At 43.9% G+C, this 24,430-nt stretch overlaps 1 protein-coding gene across 4 annotated transcripts in view; it reads left to right on the top strand.

The window, feature by feature from the left end:
• Positions 1-10,065: 10,065 nt before the first annotated feature.
• Positions 10,066-24,430, top strand: part of VWA3B (von Willebrand factor A domain containing 3B) — a 76,932-nt gene continuing 62,567 nt past the window's right edge. The window contains exon 1 of one of the 4 annotated variants that reach the window (XM_077343450.1): positions 10,066-10,082. Coding sequence is in view for 3 of the 4 variants with exons in the window: in XM_077343446.1 (XP_077199561.1) it covers positions 19,627-19,681 (55 nt within the window). In the remaining variant the exon portion in view is untranslated. Of the gene's footprint in view, positions 10,083-19,306; positions 19,459-19,544; positions 19,682-24,430 lie in introns of those variants that run through there. The other 3 variants (XM_077343449.1, XM_077343446.1, XM_077343447.1) reach the window with 3 other exon arrangements.

Genomic DNA, 24,430 nt, shown 5'->3' with positions numbered 1-24,430 from the left:
ACAATATTGCTAGTGCAGAAACAGTTTGTGAACAAGCATGAAGATAAAAGGTTCCAAGTTTAACTGCAGGACAGCTAAAGTGAGGGTGACAGATTCCTCCATTTGCTACCACTTCTCTCCTTGCTTGTAGGGATTGGCCTGAGTGGATCATCTCAACCAGGACTACCATTTGAAACAACCATCGCTTTAAGACCAATCTTTCCTCAGGCAGACCTTGTACTTTGCAGTGCAGAATGACTCTGTGGCTATGAGCTCAAGGACAGGAATCTCCCATGCAGTGATATTTTTCCAAGTTCCTGTCACAGTTTATTCAATAGCATTTATTTATTAATTATATTTATATACCGCCCTCCCCGGGGGCTCAGGGCGGTTTACATAATAACATAATAACAATACATGGAACAGTCTATAAAACATTTGAATAACCGTGCAATAATAACTGATAATTATAAACATATAACAGTATAGTAGTATAACCAATAAACAATACAACAGTGCAACAATACAAACAGGTTCAGAGTATATAGGTGGTGTTCTGAGGGGGGCAGCAGGGGCCCTTTGGTTGCTGTTGGTTATGTCTGGTCTCAACCAAATCCCATTCACAACATCTCACAAAAAGCAACAGCATTTAACTTCCTCTGTGGCAGTCAACCATTAGCACCTTACAAGAGGCAGCTGTGGGCTGTTTCCCCTCACTTTCCTACCACAAGCATTTTGTTCCCTTTAACAGAGAGCTCATGTTTTCCCACGGTCATATACACTTGCCTGGCTACTGAGACACTCAGATTTCATATGCTCTGTGGTTGCTCTTGGTTGTTTGGGGATTTCTGTTGCATTCGGAGTGCAGCACTACTGAGATAGAATAAAGTTTGAGTCCAGTGATATCTTCAAGACCAACAGAGTTTTATTCCAGGTTTAAGCTTTTGTGCGCATGTGCACTTCTTCAGATAAAATGAAATCAAATTTCCTCTACCTTTACATATAAGTTTTTGTGGGGATGATTTAATGGCCAGGAAGGGCTAATTGCATGCATAAGAAACTGGGTGATTACAGCTGACAGGATTAAGGCAGAGAAGACCTGTAAAGGCAGTAAATTAGCATACAGATATATGTAAACTAGGGGCAAAGCCCGTTATATTCAGGAATACACTGGGTGCTAGATTGGGGGTGGTGGTGGAAGAACTCTGCAGATGGCCTCTCCCTCCTCCTAGGGAACTCACCAGCAGGGGCAGCTCTCACACAGCAGGGTTCTACAGCCTCTGACCCTCAGAGGGAAGTGGGGGACAGAAGGCGATTGGCTGGCTGCTGGACAGACAGGCAAGCTGGTTGGAGAAGAATGCACTCAGGTGTGGGACAGCTGCCCTGAGTGAGTGTTAAGTGCTGAGTGGCACTTAAGCCATGAGACCAGCTCCTCCTCCTAGGCCTTACCAGAAATATTAAGTGGAAAAGATGATAGTAAATTAGCATACAGCTCTGTTGAGAATGTGGAATGAAATTTGAGTCCAGTGGCCCCTTGTAGAACAACCAAGTCGTTTCTGGGTAATAACCTTACACAGGAAGTGAAAGGGCTGTATGGGCTCTTTGTAAGAAGGGAATGAACAGGCAATAGAGCTAGCTAGTTAGAGGAGGCTTGGGTCAGAAAGCAATGGGGCAATGAAACCAAGGATGCTGTTCTTGATGTAGCTCTTCAAATTAATAAAGCTCTACATAGGGGAAAATGAGATCCACTGAACATGTCCCAGCAGTAGTAGTGTGTGTGTAAAATGTCATTAAGTCACACCTCATAGGGTTTCCAGCACAAACAATTAAACAGGAGTGTTTGCCATTGCCTTCCTCTTCCAAGTTTTCCTTGGTGGTCTCCCACTGAAGTACTGACTCAGCTTAGCTTCCAAGGTCTGACAAGATTTGGCTATACTATATGAGATCACACCCTCCTCAGAAGTAGCAACTGTATTAATGATGAAATATTTAACAAGTCTGATGAGTAGAGGACAATGGTAACATTAAGGATGAAATGCAGAGCATTGAAATAATTAAATGTTTGTAGATTTTGGGAACATAACATTTAAGTGCGACTTATAAATATAGCTATCATTTTTCTAGCCCCCCTTTGTGACCATTTACATGGTTGATCTTTCCTCTGTTTTGCTCTCACAACGACTTTGTGACAACGTAGGTTTGGCTACAAGAGAGTCACTGGTCCACTTACTGAGCTTCATGGCTAAGTGGGGATTTTAATCTGCTTCATCCTGATCATGCTGCTATGAACGCTAGCTATTCATATTTGTTTTGTGTAGTTTTCTTATATCAAATGTATCATGTTTCAAAAGAATATAGTTTGGACATTCAACCTTGAAAACAAGATGTTATAATATACATCAAGGATCATGGCAATGAGGTACGAACAAGTGGGCAAAGAAAATCTTGTACGTTTTAGTCCCCCTAACTAGTATCTTATCAAACTCTTGTGATGGTTTAGCAGAGTTGAGAAGCTAAATATCACAATTCCAATAATCACAATATCACAATTCCAATAATCTAAAGGCAGGAAGAATCTGTCACTCGGATTACTGTGAGATATGTTTGTGCTGCAGAAAACAAGTCCCAAATATTTGATGAGTGTTACCATTTTCTTAGTGCAGAACCTTCAGTTATTCATACAAATGTAAAACAGAAATGAATGTACAAATATGGATTTCTTAGCAATTATATACCATTTTATATGCATAGGCTTAAAGGACAAATTTGTTCCTGTGTGTGATGGAAGTCCATTATAGGATTTACTAGATGCAAAATCAAATGGTTTTATTTTTTTAAGATGAAAATTTTCTTGGCTTCAGTCCTGACTTAGCATGAGGTGCATTCTTTTCTAGAAGAGTGCTGTAGAGAGTCATATTGATCTTATTTCAGTGGTTCAAGTATTTAAAGTCAATCCAGAAATCTAAAAACAAAAGAAAAAGAGAAAGTGGTAATCTCTCTGGGTTGGTTGGCTTTACAAATAGTGCCACCTACTTCATTTTAGGCCCAGTATTGCAATAAAAGTTACTATATTAAGATGGTACAATAATATAAAATCTTCATTTTCTTAAACTCTAGGAGTAAACTGCAGAAATTGATAACAAATGGTACACAGTGAGTAGACTCAGTTGAATTACAAACAACATACAGGTGTACTTTATTTTAGAAAGTATAGATCAGTGCTTACCTCCAGTAAAGTAGCTACCATTAGGCAGTCTTTTTCTAAAGTCAGGGGACTATACTGGAAAATAAACTTTGAAGTTTTAATAAACAATGATGGGAGTAAAGTTAAGGGCCAATTTTTAAAACAAGAACTTAACTAGAAAAGAATCTCTACCTTCACTCCGCAGTGAAAGGAGGGGATGAATTACAAAGACTTCCCCCATCAAGGGCTAAGGTAATCCTTGGGAAAGTACAAAATAAGAATGCCTTTTCTTTAAGATATGACTCAGAAGAGTAAAGAAAAGGAAGAAGTGGCTTGTATGGTGGTAAGAGAAAGTGTTCTGTGTCTATTGCCGTTCCTTTATGCATCACTTCTGCTAAGTTCTGAGCAGACAGAGGGTGGGTCTCTGTTTCACTCAGTCTGTTGAATCTTTGCATAATGGCAGTCAGTGAGATTTCTTCCTGTGCAAACTGAAAAAAGTTCCCAAAGATACCTGGTACATATTTTACTCAAGGCAGATGCCAGATGGTTGCTTTGGGTGATCAGAGGTTTGCATTTGTTTGCCCAACAACACAGACTGAAAAACATTATATGGGCATTAAAAATGCCCATGATTTTGCTCTAAGCTTTTTCAAGGACTGCTGTTCTGTTTGATTTTGGTAATCTCCACTATTTGTTTCCTCATTTAAAAGATATCTGTGGCTCTCTGATCCCCCAAATAACCAGTACTTCCTCAATGCTTACCTTTTATATGAAGCCTTTAGTGTAACTACTACTCATCATCAACCAAAACAAAACGTCTGTGTACTGCATTTGCTCACATTCATCCTTCATTATTCCTGCTTGTTCCATCCTTCTTCTGTCTGTTTTGTTATCTCTGCCATTCTCCCTCCCTTTTGTCTAAATTCAGACTGTAAGCTCCTTGAAGCAGGAATTTATCTTTATAGCGCATGTTCCTCTTGTAGAGCACCATGGATGTTAATAAACCTAACCTCATAATGCCAACATATGAACTTATGTGGGGCTGCCTTATATTGAATCAGACCATTGGTGCCTCAAGGTCAGTACTGGTTATTCTAACTACCATTGGCTCTCCAGAGTTCCAGGCAGAAGTCTTTTATATCACACACTTCCTGACTTTTGTACCTAGAGTCTGAACCTGGAATCTTTTGCATGCCAAGCAGATGTTCTATCTCAGAGCCACAGCCAATGCTGTCATGATTTTGTCTGCTTATTGTGAATAGGATTATCATGGAAGTTTTCACTTGAATATCAAGTTTGAGACTGGAACGCACTAACACCATAACACGATTCAGAAACCTGATTGCTGGAATGCAGCACATCACACTGCATACCAAAAGCTCAATTGTCAGACACAGAAAAGTTTCGACAAAAAACCAAAGGGGGGAAAAAAACCCTAGAACTGGAACCATAAAAACCCAACTGGTAACAGTGAGGACCTACAAAGCTTGACTGTCTACGTAGCGTACTGATTACCCATAGCCTATGGGCTGGATATATGTTTTTAATTCCTAAAGTTGTTTTTTAAAAATTGTGCACTCACACAGAGACAGAGAGCCTGCCTGTAGACTTAAAATAATTGTTTTTATATGCCGCTTTTCTCTACCAGGAGTCTCAAAGAAGCTTACAGTCGCCTTTCCTTTCCTCTTCCCACAACAGACACCCTGTGAGGTGGGTGAGGCTGAGAGAGCCCTGATATTACTGCTTAGTCAGAACAGTTTTATCAGTGCTGTGGTGAGCTCAACATCACCTATCTGGCTGCATGGAGAGCAGTGGCTTGCCAGATTAGAAGCTGCCGTTCTTAACCAGTGCACTAAACACTAACAACTGATGGTCACAGATATAATTTCTGATTTTGTGGGAATCACTACTTGTCTGGAGTGGACAAAAATAAGATAGGAAAAGAAGGTGAAGAGATAGATCATTCAAAAGCCTTTGGGTGGATGTGAAGCATGAGTGTAGCAATATCCTGTTATTTGGCTGTCAAAAGGTTATTATTGAAAGGCAAGATGGCAATGTATTAACTTTATTCTCACTGAAATCCATTCTCTAAGATAAATAAAGAAAAAGTATCAAGCTTTCTTAGAGGTTGTGCTCTTTGGCGATAAAATATTCAAAATAGGTGTGTGAATGATGATGATTCAGTAGAAAAATGGTACTAGGGATGGGCATGAAATGGCCCGAGAACGCAAGTTTGTCACAAATTTTGGCCCGTTTGTGAAGTGATGTGTATTGAAGGGCAACCAGCAGATTGCTCCACAACCTTTGTTGCTGTTTGTGATGGCTCATGGATGGCAGCAGACTACCTCGTTCAATTAAACTGTTTACAAAACTCCAAAGCAATAGACAGGGTTGACTTCTCCAAACTATCATAACTCTAGAGAACAGTCCACAGTTCTCTTCAGAACCAAAAAATAGGAGTTCCAGGTACTGGAATAAAACTGACATTAGTCTTTACTGAAGAAAATCAGGAAGCATCAAAAAGGAGATTATGCACAGGCAAATATTGTCGAAGACAAGTTTGCCCTGAAAAAGTGAACAATTATAGCCTTGTCGCCATGCCCCCCAAACCACCATACTTTGAGCGGGAATATCCTTTCCCACAGTCAATCCATTTGATCAGTAATATTGTGAAAATAAGGGACAAGTCTGAGTGACAAGCGGGTGTTAAGGCTATAGTAGAGAGTTGTTTACATTCTAACTGGGAATGACCACATAGGACATTAGGACAACAAACAAATACTCTGCACTTCATAAGGTTAGAGAAAAAACAGGCAGACAAGTCAGGGAGGGGCACCCACTAGGAGTACAATTCAAAATCAGGAGAAAATCACCAAACTGTCATGAGCCAGGTAGGGCAGATGACACAAGACACAACCTTGGAAAGACCAATAGGAGCCCTCCAATGCTTAACAGACACTGCTAGTAACAGAGTTCCCATTCTGCTCTGTGGGATCAGAATGCTATATATCAGCTCAGCTCCTCTGGTTGTTGTTGGCAGTTAGACCGTAGCAGGACTGTCCCTCCCTGTGTTCTAAGAGTTCTGTTGGCTGCTTTAGAGGTCTGCTGTGAAACATTTGGTTCTGCCTGGAACCCTGGAGAGCTGAGCCTTGACCATCACCACTGCAGCTGGTGAAAAGCTACATCATCCATGAGAGACAAGGGTTGGTCATCCATATTAATTATTTTGCTACTGCCAAGGAGAGGGTACTGCTCTTGCTGGGCCACACACTAGTTACCAGGAAGCCAAGACCAAGTCAAAAGGCAGGTTCCAAGTCAAAGTCCAGTCCAAGGAGTCTGGAGCTGAGGGAGACAGTTCACCGAGGATGGGGCGGGGAGTGGAGTCAAAGCTAGACTGGGATCGTTTACCAGAGAGAATTAGAAGCCAAAGCCAAAGTCAGGAACCAGGAATGAAGTCAAAAGCCAAAGCTGAATTCAGGAACCAGGAACGTAGTCAGAAGCCAAAGTCAGGAACCAGGAGTCAGTTGAGCAGAGCTTCTCCATAGCGAACCGGAGCACCGAGTGTCAAGGTAGATAGGCAGGGAACGCATGCATTGCACCCACAAACCTCCTAAGTACAACTTGGAGCAGGGCCTTAACCTCACATGAGAAAGAAACTATGGCTGGACCCCATCTCCATTGACAGCATGCTGACAGCCAAGCTGATTTTCTGACAGCTGTCAGATTTGCATGCCATCGCTGCCACTGCATTGAGTCCTCTGGGCTTGATGGGGGTCTTGTTCTGCAGTTTTACGTAAGCTGGCATGTAGGGATTGGTGGCAGCCTGGCTGCGACCAGGTTGCTCATCCTCTGGGGCCTTGGGCTGGTCTCGATCCATAATATGATCTTCTCTGGCCGGATCTCCAGGTGGTGCCTACAGAGTGCTGGGCCTAGGCAGCAGATCTGGATCAGCTATGGCCTCTGGAGCACCCACTGGAGGCTTAGCTGGAGATGCAGCAGGTGTAGGCATGACAGAGAGTGACTGCTTCCTGGACCCTCCACGTAGCCTTCTTGACTTCTTGGAGTGTGGCCCCAACTTGATATCCTGTCCATGGCACCCAAAGTGCATGGAGCCTTTCTTGGAGGGACCGCCTGTTCCCCCCTGTTGAGAAGGAGTTGGCCTCTTCTTCCTCCTGCTGGTTACCCTTCTGTCCTCAAGTAGCAACATGGTTGGTTGTACCTTTTGCAGGTGACTGTGAAGGATGGAGGAAGTCAAGTGTTGAGGGTTTGTGCCTGTTTGGGAGCAACAGCTGCTTTCTGGCACTGGGCTGGGAGGGACCATGGAGAGGTGTACTCAAGGTGGAAGCAGCAACAGGGCATTGGGACGTGGAGTGGGAGGATTATTCACCCTTCCCTTTGAATTATGGCTGTCAGAGTCCTCTTAAAGCGGATTAGTAGCTGCTGGTGTCTCTGGGCAGTGTTAATAACTCATTTGTATCTTCTGAGAACCACAGGAAGAAAGCCCGAAGACCTCTGGTGATGTCCTGATAGGGCTGGGCTCCAGTTGCCTAGCAAGATGGGTTGGTGCCTGGGGATGGGGGCCTGTGGTATGCATGGAGCGGAGGACTTCTTCACACCTCGGCAGGCACCCTTTGCACCCACTTTCATTCTCATGACACAGAAAAGTGTTCAGGAATTTGAAGCAAGTAGAGGAGTGGCTTTTAAGCATGAGCATGATCTGCATTTTTGTGTAGCTGCAGGAGTCTGTGGAATGGTGTCTGCTTTAATAATGCAAGATTTATTTCTCCCTCTCTCCCTCTCTCTCTCTCTGATAGAACAGCTGTTTGGTCTAGTAGCAAATCCAGCACAGCTGCAGCATTCCTCATTTCGTGTCGCTGGCAGTCAGAAGTGTCAAAACAGAGGCCACTGGTTCCTTGTAATCAAAGGTGCTTGCATAACCCCACAAGAACCAGTTGGTTTAGCCAGAATCAATGGCAGCAGAATCAATGTTTGGAGCTTAGCGGCAGAGGAAGAAACTGGTTGCTGGGGGGTTAGAGAATGGGCCATATATTTTAAGCTGCAGACTGCACTCTGGTTACTGCTTTGTCCAGCTTTGTTAGAACCAAATCCTGTTGAAAGAGAAGTGGGTAGAAAGAGTGCTGGACCTTAGTGGACTTGAGAAGTGGGACAACTCACTGCAGTTTAAGTTTTGGTAGCAAGAATCAGTTGTCCAATTCACCTCAGATAGATTATCTGTTGCAGTTTCCTGTTCACTGCTGTATTTATTTATGTGTCAGCAATTGCACCACATCAGTTTTCTCATGTTGCTCTATATGGTGGAACCGTTGATGTGAAGGAGTTTCCTTCTAAAATCAATTTGCCTTGCAAATTCGGCTCCTGAATTAGCCCCATAGAAACCATGCAGAAAAAGGTTATTCTTGGACATACTTTGAGTGAGCACAATGTACATGTCGGTACTCTACAGTGAAAGTGCTCCTATTCACATACAAGGTCAGGTGGCTCTTTCTGGGTGGTGGTGGCGGCGGCGGCATATGCCATCAATATGTACATAAAGTTCTGTTCAGTGCTTGCAGTTGTATGATCATTTTCTTTCTGAAGACTAATACTGGTCAGCTAAAATAAAGGTAAAGGTAAAGGTATCCCCTGTGCAAGCACCAAGTCATGTCTGACCCTTGGGGTCATGCCCTCTAGCGTTTTCATTGCAGACTCAATACGGGGTGGTTTGCCAGTGCCTTCCCCAGTCATTACCTTTTACCCCCCAGCAAGCTGGGTACTCATTTTACCAACTTCAGAAGGATGAAAGGCTGAGTCAACCTTGAGCCGGCTGCTGGGATCAAACTCCCAGCCTCATGGACAGAGCTTCAGACAGCATGTCTGCTGCTTTTTGCCCCATAAACTGGAAAAATTTCAGAATTTAGGTCTCCATGTAAACAGGGGACTTCACAGTCTACTTTCCTTCCCCAACAATAAGCATCAGATGATCCTGTGGCTTTCTGCCCTCCTCCAACCTTCAGTGAAATTATGACCATCATTCATCGTTCTAGGAATGGAGTTCCCAGTGGATCAGAAACCTGATGCAAGAGGAGAAAAAAATTATTTCCCCAGCTTGAAATCACCTTGCAGATCTGCTCTTTGCCTCGTTGTTATCAATATATCAGGTATCCATAAGTTTATGTTTCCTGAAATGAAGCCATGGGCAGCTTTGCAGAGCCATTTTAGGTCTGGAAAGTGGCTTTGGGGAAAGGTCTAAATTCTTGTCCCCAAGTATCCTGATTTGAATAGGACTTTTGCACACCTGTTATTTCCAAGAAAAGAATCTTCAAAGCTTCCATTCGCCAAATACCCAAATGTAACCACGACACCCAGTTCGCACATGTAGTGAAGGAGCCTGTAAATCTCTCTCCAAATTGTACGGATTGCAATTGATGACTCATACAATTGCCTGTACCCTATTCAAATAAACAAATAAAGCCACGCAGGCATAGGGAAACCAGATGGCAGGAGATTCTAGCCTGGCCTCCAAGTTTTCTTCTTATAAGAGTTGGAGGGCGGGGGGAGGGCATTGCATCTTGAGAGTCTTGGTCTCCGTCCAGCTACATGGTATCAGCATAGGATTACTGGTGAGATTGTTTGCTAAAACAATGGGCTTTCCCACACAGCAGCACTTTCCTGTGGAGGCCCCAGGGTCCCTGCAGCTGCTGAGGCAATACCGTGGCAACCGGGCTTCCCCCAAAGTTTCTCTCCCCTAGTCCCCATGGTGGCTATGGGCCCTGGGGGCTGGCAGGCTGGCAGACGGACACACTGTTATATTGGTATGCCAACTGCCAATGATCAAACCTGTAAACCGCACCCTCCCCCACCAGGTGCCTGAGGGTGGAATAACTGCCATGGGAGCTGGGGCTGGAGAAACGGCTATTGTGTGAGTAGATCTGGGGAAATCCAGGAATTCGTACTCACACAGCAGGCAGCCAGGCTTTGCTGCAATCTTCCCGAAAACATTGTGCCAGAGCAGGTCTGAGAAAGGATTCAGGAAAAAAAAATCAAGGAAAGCCTGGATGGCACATGGAAATACCACAGCAGTTCAGGGTAGAAAAGAAGCACTGTTTTCCAGTAGTACTGAGCCTGGGCAAGTCACCTGGGTGGAAATTACACCTGTTGTGAGGCAGCCTGGTCCATCATCATCACTATCAATTTTATTTTTCACCCACCCTTCCATAATGCTCAGGGCGGGTATTAAAACATTAAAAACTTTACATCCCTGAATGCCCCCAATTAAAATTCTCAGATGGGTGTTTAGTAAGGAACTGATAACGCTGATGAAACAGCACATCTTAGAGCCCATGTGGAGCTGACTTATCATCATCATCATCATCATCATGGGATTTATTATCTGCCGCTCCCAGCAAGCTGGCTCGTGGCGGATTACAACATTAAAAACCCCACAAAAAAATATAATCATCCTCATCTAAAAACCATTTAGGTCTCGCAGGAGACTGATCTCTCCCAGGAGCATATTTCACCTCCTTCAGCCTGGGGACCCTGAGCAAATGTTGACCCATGGTGCATGGCGCTCTTGGGGGTTACATGGCACAAGGCAGGACATTTGGTAGCTGTGTATGTTACAGATGCATGAATGAAACTGAAAAGAGGTTTCAAACTGTGTTGATTTTCACCACTTGCCCAGTTGCTCCTTTTCACCCTCAGCTTTGGGGTAGGAGCAGCTGGCAGTGAAGAGGCCCTTGGGGATCTTCCAAAACACATTGGCATCAATCCAGATGTTGACACAATGCTGCAATAGAGCCCAGCAACGTAGTCCTACGTGTCCTTTTGCTCCCATTCATTTCTTCATTTGACATCTATTATGAAGAACGACAAATACTGGTGAAGTGCTTTTTAGAAAACTCATTTTAAAGACCTTTAACAAACGTTGCACTTTGCAGGGGATGATGAATCTCTGAAACAAAGTTCTCTGTGTGCCACCCTGTGCACCTGTGCTCATGTTGTTTCTACAAGAGCCACGGAGCTTTTAGTTCTGGCTTTTAAAAATGACAGCAGATGAAAGAGCATTGGTGCCTTTGGATCTCCCTATAGTTTTTGATATGAGGAGCCATTCCATCTGTGCTGCTAAGTGGAATGGGCTTGGGGAAATCTCTGTTTTCTATCTGAAAGTGGTGGTATTAGGGTTGCATGCTCTGGTGCACTTCAGTGAGTACTGAAGCCTGAAGCGGCCAGCGGCGCAGAGGGCAGGGCCACCAGCTGGCATACTACCGCTTGTACCGCTCCTCCCCTCCGTGGCATTGGCTGCCTCTGGCTTCAGTGCTCGCCAAAGTGGCCAAAATGTGCTGGAGCGCACAACCTTAGTTGTGATGGTGGCGACAGAAAATGCTGTCAAATCACAGCTGACTTTTGGTGACCCTGTAAAGTTTTCAGGAAAAGAGGCATTCAATGATGGCTTGCCATTATCTGTTTTCACATCACTATACTAGTATTCTTTGGTGGTGTCCCATCTAACTACTAATCAAGGCCAGCCATGCTGTCAGGGGCTTATGGGAATTGTAGTCCATGGACATCTAGAGAGCCACAGTTTGGCCACCCCTGCTATATAGGAATTGCCGCAGGCTTCTCTACCAGTTTATAACTGTGTCAGCTCCCAAATGTTGTTTTTGACCATTAAAGCCTTGAACAGCCTTGGACCAGGATATCTGTAGGACTGCCCATACCCATATCTGGAAATCTTATGGGAGTGGCCTTCTTCTACTTACTCCTCGGGAGGTGAGACAGTGGAAAGTGAGCAATAGAGGGGCCCCTAGGCTGTGACTAAACTTCCCTGGCCTTGTAGAGCTGATTGGCCACATTCACTTAAAGGTACAACTGTGCTTTACTGGAGATGTTTCAAGGGCAACAAGAATAACCCTCCTACAATGGCACAGGAATCTAGTAATATCTTAGAGCAGTGGTCCCCAACCTTTTTATCACTGGGGACCAGTCAACGCTTGACAATTTTACTGAGGCCCGGGGGAGGTAGTCTTTTGCTGAGGGATGTCGCCACTGCCTGAGCCCCTGCCCCACTTGCTTTCCTGCCAGCGCCCCTGACTTCCCACCACCCACTGGGGGGGTGCTGCCAGCAGCAGCGGCGCAGTGCCACACCGAGGGGGAGCTCTAGCCATGGCGGCCGCTGGAGAGCACCAAAGGTGAGCCGGCGGTAGAGTGGCAGGGCAGCCCCTGAGGCAGCAGCTGGAGAGGAGGATGAGGAGAAGCCGTGGCCCGGTACTGACTGATCTACGGACCGGTCCCGGTCTCCGGACTGCGGGTTGGGGACCACTGCCTTAGAGACTTTAAATGTATTTCGCCATGAAGTTTCATGAATCAAAACTCTCCTTGAGATACAGGTCCCTAAAATGAGGGTAGGTTTTTGTGATTTATTTATTTATTGCTTTTACTGCTGTTTGGTTATAAGATCTTAAATTTAGAATTTGGGTGGGTGGTTTTTTCTGCTTTTTGTTACTTATTGTTGATGCTTGTTGATTTTGTAGGGTAAATAATGTCTCTTTTCTATAGTATTAATTTAGTTGTAGGTTGCTTAGAGTCCTTTTGAAATAGAGAGGCGGCATATACATTTTCATACATCCATAAATAACTTCCTCCTCTTCAGGCCTTGTATAATGTAAATATTTCAGCTGCTGCAAATTTGTGGGACTTTGAATCTTTGCTCTTGTGTACCCCTCTCATATTTCATAGCATCAATAGGTGCCATTGTAACATGTGACAGATATCAACACGATGCACCGTGTGATACACTAAACGGTGTTATAGCACATCTAATTCAGACCTTGCCGATCTATGGGCTAATTTCGGACCGGGTATTTTAAAATGTACTGTCCACTAGATACCCACTCAGGTGCTCTTTTCCATGGATTGTACTTATTAAGTCTGCAGCTTTAGCGATCGCAGACTCTTAATTCTTAGAACAGCTCTTTTTATTTAGCAACTCCAGCAACAGACTACAACTACTGAACAGAGAAAAACAGGCAAACTCATGTACTTTTATACCTTTCAGGCAGCCAGCTGCTGCCTCTGATTGGCTCTAAGCAGAGCAATCCGATTGGTCCTAGCGGAGCAATCCGATTGGCCCTTTGTGCTGAATAATCTGCCAGTGTAGGCACTGTAGACTTCACCTCTGACTCTATTCCATTTGAGTGCCAATTTCAAAACACCAATGGAGAAATATCATGGTCTGTGTTGTGCTATGCTGCTGGAACAAACAGTACAACCTCCTCTCGATACGAATTCGTTGGCACTGGAAGACTTAGTCCGTGTGAAGTTCAATTCAGTTGTTGTTTACTTAGAGGTAAAGCTTGCTGAGGTCAACTGGGCACACTCCTAGGAGTGCCTGAGATTCCTGCCCTAGCTGGGTTTTTGTGCCAGATTAACAAAAGGATTAACTGATTTGGAAGCCTCAGAAGCCAAGTATCGGCGTGCAACACCAAAGTGTCAATGCCGTCCTGAAACAGGACACCTTACCCAAGCAACTACATTTGTGCAATCCATTATACTTTTTATAGATTAGAACAACAAAAAGAGATAATTAAAAAGTTGTACCCAAAGAATATGCCAGGCACAGTGCATTCATGCTCCATGAGAAGGGGAAGCCTCCAAGGACTAACAGAAAATGCTGAGAAGTTTTCTTCCGTGATCAGAATTCACTAACCATCTTTCTTCATTCTGAGATTTGCACCAGTGAACTGAACAAAGCAAGTACTGTTATCAGCAGGCAAGCTCATTCATTTCAGGATTGTTGCAAAGTAAAGGTGCTTTCCCTGCTTGGCTGCTTCCATTTACAAGGGGATTGTGCTCTCGTTTAACCTCCCTGTTCTTATCGCCCCATAATTAACTGCTGGGTTGACAAGCTGTTATCTATCAGTGTGATTCCCGGGTTTTTTTTCCTTTCTTTCACCCCAGCAGTTTAATTAGAGCCTTCTTGCTTCTCCAGAGTTGTGAGTTACGGCGTCGAACAGGGGAAGGTTCTTAGGGAAAACAAATGGGGCTGACGTCATTATATAAAGTTCCTCTTAGTCATTTTTTAGAAAGCTGTTATTATACAGATGGTTTGGATGGAGTCATTTCACAGCTGATGGTGTTTACCAAAGTAGGAAAATGTATATTAGAGTTAGTGTTCAAAGAGAGAAGGGAAATAACCTTCCATACTGATTTTCATGCCATCCCCCCATATGCTCTTCTTCACCTTTTAATTTTCTCTTTTAGTCTCCTTTGTTGTTTCATAGGAAGACAGCAGCAAGCCACCATAGATGCTCTATAACTCAGGCAATCAAGCTTGAAGGCAGAGACTTCCTGTATGGACCATATCATCGGATATTGTCTGTGTCTAGCGAGCTGCTGAGCATTGAAAAGCTGCCCCATAGGCCAGAAATGAAACAGCTACTGCTTGTCTGTTTCACTTTCATGCTGCAAAACAATCTCATAAGTCAAATGTATATTGTGCAGCTATTAAAGGTCAGGAACCCAGCTAGAAAGATGTAACGGCACCCTTATACAACGTGTTTATTATGCATATATATAATTCTTTACTTCATTCATGCCTTGCTTTCCCCTCAGTAGTGACACAATTCAGCTTACATCATTCACTCTCCTCCATTAACCCTCACAATTGCCTGTGAAGATAGATTCCAGCGGGTAGCCTTGTTGGTCTGAATCAGCAGAACAAATGTAGAGTCCAGGGGCACCTTAAGGCCAGCAAAGGTTTATTCAAGGCATGAGCTTCTGTGTATACACGCGACATCATATCTGAATACATGACATTGTATTTAAGGAAGTGTGCATGCATACAAAAGCTCCTGCCTTGAATAAAAATTTTCTGGTCTTAAAGGTGCCCCTGGACTCTACATTTGTTCAGTTGCCTTTGAGGTAGGCTCGGCTTAATGTGTGTGACCCAGTGAGCTTCCAAGGCAGAACTGGGATTCAAACCTATTTCATAGAACACAACATATGAGGGGAAGTGGCCTCATTAGAGAGAAGTTTGTGCACTATGTTACTGATCTTCATGTATTGCACATAAGTACTTGGGGAATTTGGTTTGTAATATTCAGGATCCAGCCCTGCAGTTATTTTTAATCTTTGCAGATTTGCCTTGAAACTCTGTGGAGGACAGATTATTGTATTTTAGACACAGAAACTTGGTAAATATTGTGGTGATCCCTTACCCCCCAATCCTAAAATAGTCTCTCTTTGTTTTTCTGTCCTAAGCCTCAGTTCACTCAAATATACAGGACTTTTGCCTTGTTCAGATGTGTCACTTCTGCATGTCAGTGATTGATACCTTAAGCTGCCACCAATTTTTCTTGGCATGGTTCCTGTTGTATGGAGAGTAACAATTAATCCAGTGATATTTTCCTTTACATAGAAATATGCAAAAAAAAATACAGTCATGGGAAGGGAGAAGCAGTCCTTCTTGAATTTCTGCTTGGGATGCAGCTAAGTACACTGTAGTTCTGCTTGGAGAGAAAGCCAGCACTCCACTGTTTGAATTACGATGCTATCCTAAACATAACTATGTATTTCTAAGCCCATTGACTTTAATGGACTTTGAAGAGTGTTCCTCTGTTCAGGATTGCACTTCTGGACTTTCCAGATATACCAAAATGAAGCACATCGTTAGGGACATATTTGGATCAGAGCCAATATACAAATTCCTCAATAATTTCATTCACTGCCAAATTAAACAACTTTCAGTGTCTCTCACAGAAAAAAAGGAAGAGCAAAACCAATACCTTAAAGAATAACAAGATTTTTCAGGGTATAAATCATCAAAGACTACAAGCTCCCTTCATCGTTAAAGGGGAAGAATTATTTGCTACCTGTATTTTTTTCTGTATGAAAATTTGCACTCTGGTGCAATTTGAGGGCTATGTATTATATATCACTATATCATCACAACTTAAACTAATGTGTCAGGAGAGGGGAAATTTCCTCCAGATATTAGTTCTAGTTTTTTTAACACACACACACGTGCACACACACACACACATGAACACACAAAAGTACAACAGACAAATTAGAAGCAACTTTTGTTTCCTCAGGTAACCAAGAGCCACTCAGGTCTGGTTTTAGTTGCACAGTGTTCTTGGAAAACAAACACCCAAGAGAATGTTTTGTCCTTTAAACAAATAAATGTTGACAGTTTACATGCAATAGCAAACTACTTTTACTAGAAGGCAGTTTTTACTAGAAAAATAAGATCTAATTTAATCAGGCCACCGGTGAGTGAAGAATGTACCTGTATAATCTTGCATGGACTTGCCGCCTTGATAAAATTGCACACTTATGTGTAAAACATGGCAATATTTGAAATATTACCACATTAGTGTGATACCTACCTGGGCTAACTGGCATGTTGATGTTTTTTACGCACTAGTGCCATGTTTTCCAAAGAAAAATGCAAATTATCTGTCACTAAGGAGTCTCCTTGTAAGGACTCCAGCCCTTCCTCCAGCTGAAACCCCATTGGTTAGTGGGGTCCCCATCTTATTTTGGACTTTGTTGTTTTAATAGGCACTTTTTACAGCCTTTGTTATTCATATTAGATTCATTAAGGCTACAGACATAATAGAAAATCTATACAATTTGTAGGCCTGAACAAAGTAATTTTTTTAGTTCCATTGCAGTGCATCTGAGATTTCTGATAACTGAAACATTATGTTTCATAACTGAAATTGGAAACACAGTTCTCTCAGAGCCTGGAAAACCATGCAGTGACAAAAAACACTGACATGGATGGCCCAGTCTCATGAGATCTCAGAAGCTAAGCAGGGTTGCCTCAGTTAGTACTTGGATGGGAGACCACAGTCAAGGAAGTCCAATGGTTATCTACCTCTCTGAACATCTCTTGCCTTAAAATCCCTGTGGGGTCACCATCCATTGTCTGATCCTCACAGCATTTTCTACCACCACCCTTAGGGAAGCCTAGACTTCAGGCAAGCCTAGTTCAGTGACTTATGCAGAGACACAAAGGGCAACCTCCTCTGGGGCAAGTGATTCTGTATTGGGATTGTTTAATTAACCACTTATTGGAAGTAGATCCAGAGTAACCTGGGCAGGCAACCTCCTTTGTGGGTGAACGCTTTAGACAGCAGCTTGTAACTATTTCATTAATTTGTCTCTCAAGGAACACTCCTTGGGGACCAAGCATCATTTCCCTAGGCCTGAGACAACACTGTATCCTAAGTTATGAAAGCAGAATCTGTCCAATGTTTCTGAAATTACCTCTCACCACATATAGAAATGGACAAAAAGACTCAGTTTGGTATCAATGCTACCTGCTCAGAGCGTCTCAAAATGTGTCTTTCTCTCAGACCTACAGGAACTCAGGATGGAAATGCTTGCCAACTCTGGGTTGGGAAATTCCTGGGAGAGCAGAGATTTGGGAAGTGAGGGAACTCAGTGGGGTAAAACACCATAGAGCAGGGGAACCCAACCTGAGGACTGTGGGCTGCATGCAGCCCTGGACCTCTTTCTGTGCGGTCCTCCAACCTGCTTGTCTGCTGCTGTCACCCTCAGTAGGTTAATAATTTTGTTACATTTTGGTTTAAAATGTGGCCCTCTTTGGGCACTGGGCATGCTATTGTGGCCCAAAGGTTAGGGGCCCCTGCCATAGAGTCTACCCTTTAAAGCAGGGGTAGTCAACCTGTGGTCCTCCAGATGTCCATGGACTACAATTTCCATGAGCCCCTGCCAGCAAACGCTGGCAGGGGCTCATGGGAATTGTAGTCCATGGACACCTGGAGGACCACAGGTTGACTACCCCTGCTCTAAAGCAGCCATTTTCTCCAGGGGAACCGATCTCTGCCACCTGGAGATCTGCTGTGATTCCAGGAGATCTCTAAGCCCCACATGGAGGTTGGCAAGCCTGCTGCACTTGTCTTTGCCGATGCCTCAGATATTCCAAGGCAGACTTTTGTTTTGTTTTTAAAAAGGGACAGGGTAAAAGCCAGAACAGGCAAGAACAGGCATTAAACAAACAAGAGTACCACAAAAAAACAATGGGATGCATTACAGACACTCAGGGACAATATTTTTCAAATGAAAAAGTGGAGTTTCCACACTCTAATTAACTATTTCCAGGCCAAAATGCTGCTGGAACATCCTGGAACAGGTTGGAACAGGCATTAAAGAAATGTGGCTTTTACACAAAGTGGCTTTCTTTCACACTAAAATAAGGCCACTGCACAACCACCAAAAAAGAAGTATAGGCAGTAAATTGCGTTTTGAATTTGCAGTAGACCTAACAGCAGGAAAGAAGGGTGTGTTCATACGTGTGCGTGTGTGTGTGTGGGGGTGGGAAGGACTACGGATGTGGCCTGGGAACCAAGGGGTAGGGGCAAACAAAATTTGGGGGGGGGAACTGCTCTAGGAAAGCTGGAATAATCTGGAACAGGCATTAAACAAGAGTGCCAGAAAAAAACAGTGGGTTGCATTACAGACACATTCCAGAAGCATTTTGGACCAGAGCAAGTTAATAAAGATATGAGAGGTTTTTTTTTTAATTGTTGAATTTAATTCAATAATGCACTAAAAATAAAAAATATGTAAAATATAAAATATATTGCAGAATTATCCCTCCCCACATTCTACCACCATGTATGACAATCCCACCATCATAAATGAATCACTGAATCCAAAGATGTGAGGGTTACACTTCAATACGTCTAAAACATTGTTCTTTAGGTGTCTGTAAAGCATCTTGCTGTTTTTTTGTATTACTATTGTTTGTTCAATGCCTGTTTCGAGGTGTTCTGGAGGCGTCTTGCTCAGGGACGGGTTACTAAGTGATGAGAGCTACCCTCCTTCATTTCTAAAATATGGTTCTTGCGTGCCCGTAATTCATCCCAGTTTTCCCCCAGTCCTCTTTTGTTTAACGCCCGTTCCGCGCCCTTCTGGCTTTTACCCTGCCCCTTTTCAAAAGGCTCCTGGCGCTGCTCTAGCCCCACGGGCCAACCCAGCAGGGTGACTGCGGCGCAAACGACCCCGCGGCTTTGACGGTCGAGGGGGAGGGCGGGGCAGCACTTTCGCCTCTCCAGTGACTTTGCTTGCCCCGTGTGGGCTCCGGAGCTCCTCCTCTGTCGAGGGCGGGTCGGGGAGAGCTCGGCCCTCACTGGCCCAGGCTTAGCAACCGAACCGTTTCCAGCGTCAACAAAAGCGAAGCCGCGCCAGTAGCAGCGGGGCGGAATCACCTGAGCGCGTTGGTCACAATGGGATGGAAGCGGCGCGGCAGCACGAACCAGGTGAGGTGGGGCCTGCAGGGGGCGCTCGGGAGCGCCAGAAGCCCCCTATTGGCTCGCAAGGGGGGCGTTCCATTCACGCTCTAGCCGGTGAACCTCACGGCCCTTGCGTTGTCTGGCGCTGAAATTTCTCCGCGGCTGCGTTAAACCGCCCCCCCCCCCGAGATAACTATGCCAAGGGACATTGGCCGAGCGTTCAGTTGCTTGATGCATACAGGCAACAAAAGTGAGATGCTTACTGATGAGTAGTCAATTTAATTTGTATTATACATTTTAAAAATAGGTTGTGTTTTTTTTTGGGGGGGGGGGCGCAAAGGACCACAGAATGAGACAGGAGCGGGAGAAAGCAATTACGTGAAAGCATCCCCTGTTCTCAACACAGAGTGGTTTAGATCCTGAAATGACCCGTGGCACAAAGATTAGAATTTCCTTGGATTAAGCCTTTTCCATCATCGCCCTATAGGGGCTTAAGGCAAGTTTTATCCAGGGGAAATTATGCCTTTTGTGCAAGTCTTATAGCTGGATCCTATGGCAATTATATACTCAGACACAACTCTGGCTGAATTAAATAGAGTTTGATTCCAGGTAACTGAGCACTGCATTGCAACCTTTGAATGTCCTTTCAGAACCTGGATTTATTGATTCTATCTCTGGGCTTGATAAATATACCTGTACAGTGGTTACAATATCCTGCTTCCAAGACAGAGTTCCAAAAGGCATAAGGGATTCTTTGCAACCCGTAAAAGCCAAATTATGGTGTGGGGACTCACAGGTTCACTAGGGGTATTCCCCAACTCCTGGTTTGGAGACCAGGACCGGTCCGTGGCTCAGTTTATACCGGGTCGTGGCTCCTCCTTGTCCTCCTCCCCAACTGCTGCCTCAGGGGCTGCCTTGCCACTCTGCCGCTGGCTCACCTTTGGTGCTCTCTGGCGCTTGCCATGGCTGGGGCTCCCCCTCGGCAAGGCACTGCGCAACTGCTGCTGGCAGCACACCCCAGTGGGTGGCGGGAAGTCATGGGCGCAGGTGGGAAAGCAAGTGGAGCAGGAGCTCAGGCGGCGACGCTGTCCCTTGGCAAAAGACTACCCCCCCCCCCGGGCCTCAGTAAAATTGTCAAGCGTTGACCGGTCCCCGGTGATAAAAAGTATGGGGACCACTGGTCTAGAGTAACCCATAAGTTTTCCATAGTTGGAAAACCTCCAGGCATCGCTTAGCAGATGCTTCACTACAAAGCCATTGTTTCTTATGGCATGTTAACATAAAGTGAGCTTTTAAGAGTTATTTTGTATGGCTTCACGTTTGAGTTTGAGTTGTGCTTGTGGAAGGCAGTACACTGTTTTGACCCTCAATAGTTAGTGAGAGCCAGTGTGATATAGTGGTTGGAGAGTTAGACTAGGATCTGGGAGAGGGATGTACTAAAAAGAATGACAAGAATGCCCATTGGAAACCATAGGAAATGCTGGAAGATCCCTTGGAAATAATGGGAGGCACCAATGCCAATTGACTTTCATGGGCTCTATTGAAATACATTCCAGTAGGAAAACAGTTTCAAAGAAAATGTGGAATGGATTTTCCATTACAGTCAGATAGTCTATTCTGGATCTGGGCCCATTCTGTACACATTGGATAATGCACTTTCAGTGCACTTTAAAAGTAGATTACCTTGTTCTGCACAGGAAAATCCAGCTGCAAAAGCACTTTGAAAGTGCATTATCCAATGTGTGCAGAATAGGCCCTGGTCTTCTAGTGTCTTCCGTAGTTTCCAATGGGTATTCTTCCATTCCTTAGGGCATCCCTCTGTGAGACTCTGGTACAGATCCCCATTCTGGCAAGGAAGCTTGCTGGGTGACCTCAGAATAGTTGCATACTACTCAGCATTAACCTACTTCACAGGGTTGTTGTGAGGATAAAATGGAGGAGAGGAGAATAGTCTAAGCTGCTTTGGACCCTGTTGGGGAGAAAGGTGGTATATAAATAAAAGGCCACAGGCTTGGCTCTTATGGCCCATTCTTACATGCCCAGGGCAATGCCAATCAACACTTTGGATCAGGAAGGAGTTTTTCTCCAGGCCAGATTGGCCCAGGGATCCTGGAGGGTTTTTTTTTTTTGCCTTTTTAGGCATAAAGCAGGGGCCATTGGGACAGTGGGGGAGGGAGTAGCTGTAAATTTCCTGCATGGTATAGGGGGGTTGGACTAGATGACCATTGGTGTTCTTTCCAGCTCATTGATTCTATGTGTTTGTTTGTTTTTTTTGTGTGTAATTCTCTTTTGGAGATATGAGGTGCTGTTGATTTGGGTTGTTAATATACTTGAATGCACAGAGGGCCTAGTCCTAGGGCATAGGCGAATTTTAGATCTATTCCCGCTCTGTGACCGATATGACTGATTATGTAAGAGAACATGTTTATAGTGGATGGTTGTCTTTTAGCAAATTATAACACTCTCTTCATGTGAAAATGAACCCTAGCCGTTCCTCCCTCAAAGTGAAAGGCCAAAAGCTATATGTAGGCAACCTCCCAAGTTTCACAGTGTTTGGGCTGGACTCTTGCCAATTTGTCGCCTCGAATCCTTAAGCTCCTAAGCTTCCTGAGAAGTCCATGCATTCGCAAGATGGGATATGGTTCCCAGCACAGATGACTGTGTGCGTTGCAGCTGTAGGCCTCACCGCAAGCAAAAGGCTTGAGTGACATGCTGATGTGTTACCCAGATGAAAGGAAAGGGCTGGCTTCATTACATTCTTGCTGAACTTTTCAAGAGCATGTTTTAAACTGTGGGATATAAAGAGAAACCTTTACATGATTATTTTTCTAACCAGTTTGGCCTCCCAGCCATTTGTGTGGAGTTTTTCTTATAACATTTCTGACTATTGGGTGTTTTTTTTAAAAAATAAGCATAATGTCCATCTTCATTTAGTATAAAATTGCTTGAGCAGTTCATGAAAAGATATTGTACAGCTGGTGTGGAATTTACATTCTGAAGGGGAAAAGGTCTCTCGTTAAGCCTCTGAACAGCTGTCAAAATAACATGGCATTTACATCCACCACCCAGCACTTCTGTATTTCATGAATGTCTAAAAACATCCATCCATTCATCTGTTTATCCATCCGGGTGAATTTAGTTTGCCGTGAAGGAGTTTTTCAGTGTCTTCGCATAATGCTGGAACTGTCTTTTGGCCCTTTCTGGCAGACTCTCACCTGTTTGTATAAACACCTGAAGCCCTAGCACCCTTCACTCATTTGATTGCTGTCATAGGTTCTGACAAAAGGAGCACTGAGGCTGAGAGAGAGCAGAGGACTGGCCAAAGCCATTTCCCTAGAAGTAACACAGAACTGTACGATGAAAGTTCATCACAGTCACAACCACAAAAAAATGTTTTTTGTCGTTTCAAATGTGCAAAGTGCTTCATGTACATTCTTGTGTGGCTGTGACCTTTGCATAGGGATTTTGGAATATGAAGTCAGTGTATCCAGGCAGGATCTGAGCTAAAATCCCAGTCCCTCACTTTGTTCAATGAATAATATTGGTTCATGGCTAGAGAGAAGCTTTTATTTCCCAGGAGACAACGTGCACAATGTATTGGTTGCTATTGTAGGCAGCCAAATTGTACATGTTTGCACAAGACTCAAATGTATACACACAAAACATTTTGAAGAACTTATTGGTTGTGGTGTCAGATTTCTCTTGCTTAAAGTTTCCCAAGTAACTATTGTGGTACGTGGAGCTGGATTAAAGGATTACTTTCATCATAGTAGTCAAAACATCCTCAAGATACCAAAGTGGGCCTTGGTGAATTGAGCCAGAAATCGGATCCTTAAAGAGAGACAGCTCTTAGTGTTTTTCAGAGATTAAACTCTTTCAATTAACATTGCGTTGCAATTAAACCTCAATTAACAGTGGATTGCACATACCACTTTTTGCAGCATGGGCCTCTAATGAACACAGTACTCCAAGGAAGAAGAACTGCCTTCTTCTGTCTAGAGCCCTGATCGGGATCAGGACCATGACATGAAGAGAGGGGGAAGTTTAAACCTTTCTCCCTGTGTTGTTTCCAGCCTGAAATGGGTATGGGAGCTGTGATTTAGCTCCATGGGAGAAAATTTCATGCACTGACCTGGATACCTGTAAAGCTTCTCCATCAGGGCAAATGGTGCCAGGCTATTTCAGATCAGCTAAACAATGCAAGGAGGGAAGCTTAATTCTCTTCCTCTCTAGCCATGCTCCCAGTCTGGATCAGGCCCCTGCACAACTTATAATTATGTTTTTTTTTTTTTAATTGGGAGCTACTGAAACATCTGACTTGGCCCTACAAGTCTGTCATGGAGAACTGTGTTGATTTAATTTCAGAGTAATGTAGTACTCGGTGGAGTGAAAAGATCATGAGTGCCATTTAGACATGATCTGTTCGGATCTGTGTTCTGCAGTCTGTCTCTTTCACTGAGAATGTCATTTATAATACAAATTTTATTTTTATAGCCTGCCCTTCCCAGTTGGCTTCAGGAAACTATTCGCTTCTGAACCATGGGCCTGGAATTACAGGTTCTGTGTTTAGAATCTCTGCTTTTCTGTCTGTCTCTTTGGTGGTAAACCTTAAGAGACATGGGTTGGGAGCCTCTAACCATAGATGAGGGTTGATTGCAAACACACCCCTTGATTCCAGCAGCATTCCCTGCCCAAATGTTGCCATGTTAGAGGCCTGCTCCAGGAATGTTTCCTCCATAATCAAACCCAGTAAAAAAAACCCCAAATCTTATATGATCACACTGCCAGGTGTTGACACTCCCTGAAACTTAAGTATGTTTTCTTCTTCTTGGTGTTAGTGCAGATCAGTGAACACAATGACTGAAGTCATTGACTTAAGCCTAGGGTGGGAATATGTACGTAGTGCTGTGACTTTTTTAAAAAAGTGTTGGTTTTAATGCTACAATTAAATTGCAATTTGAAGGGGATGACCAGGGCATTACAAGATATTTTATATAGA

Source organism: Paroedura picta, chromosome 6, assembly GCF_049243985.1.
Source record: "Paroedura picta isolate Pp20150507F chromosome 6, Ppicta_v3.0, whole genome shotgun sequence".
NCBI classification, from domain to species: Eukaryota; Metazoa; Chordata; class Lepidosauria; order Squamata; family Gekkonidae; genus Paroedura; species Paroedura picta.
Note: the sequence above shows the minus strand (reverse complement) of the source record. Positions and strands in the feature narration are given on the sequence as shown.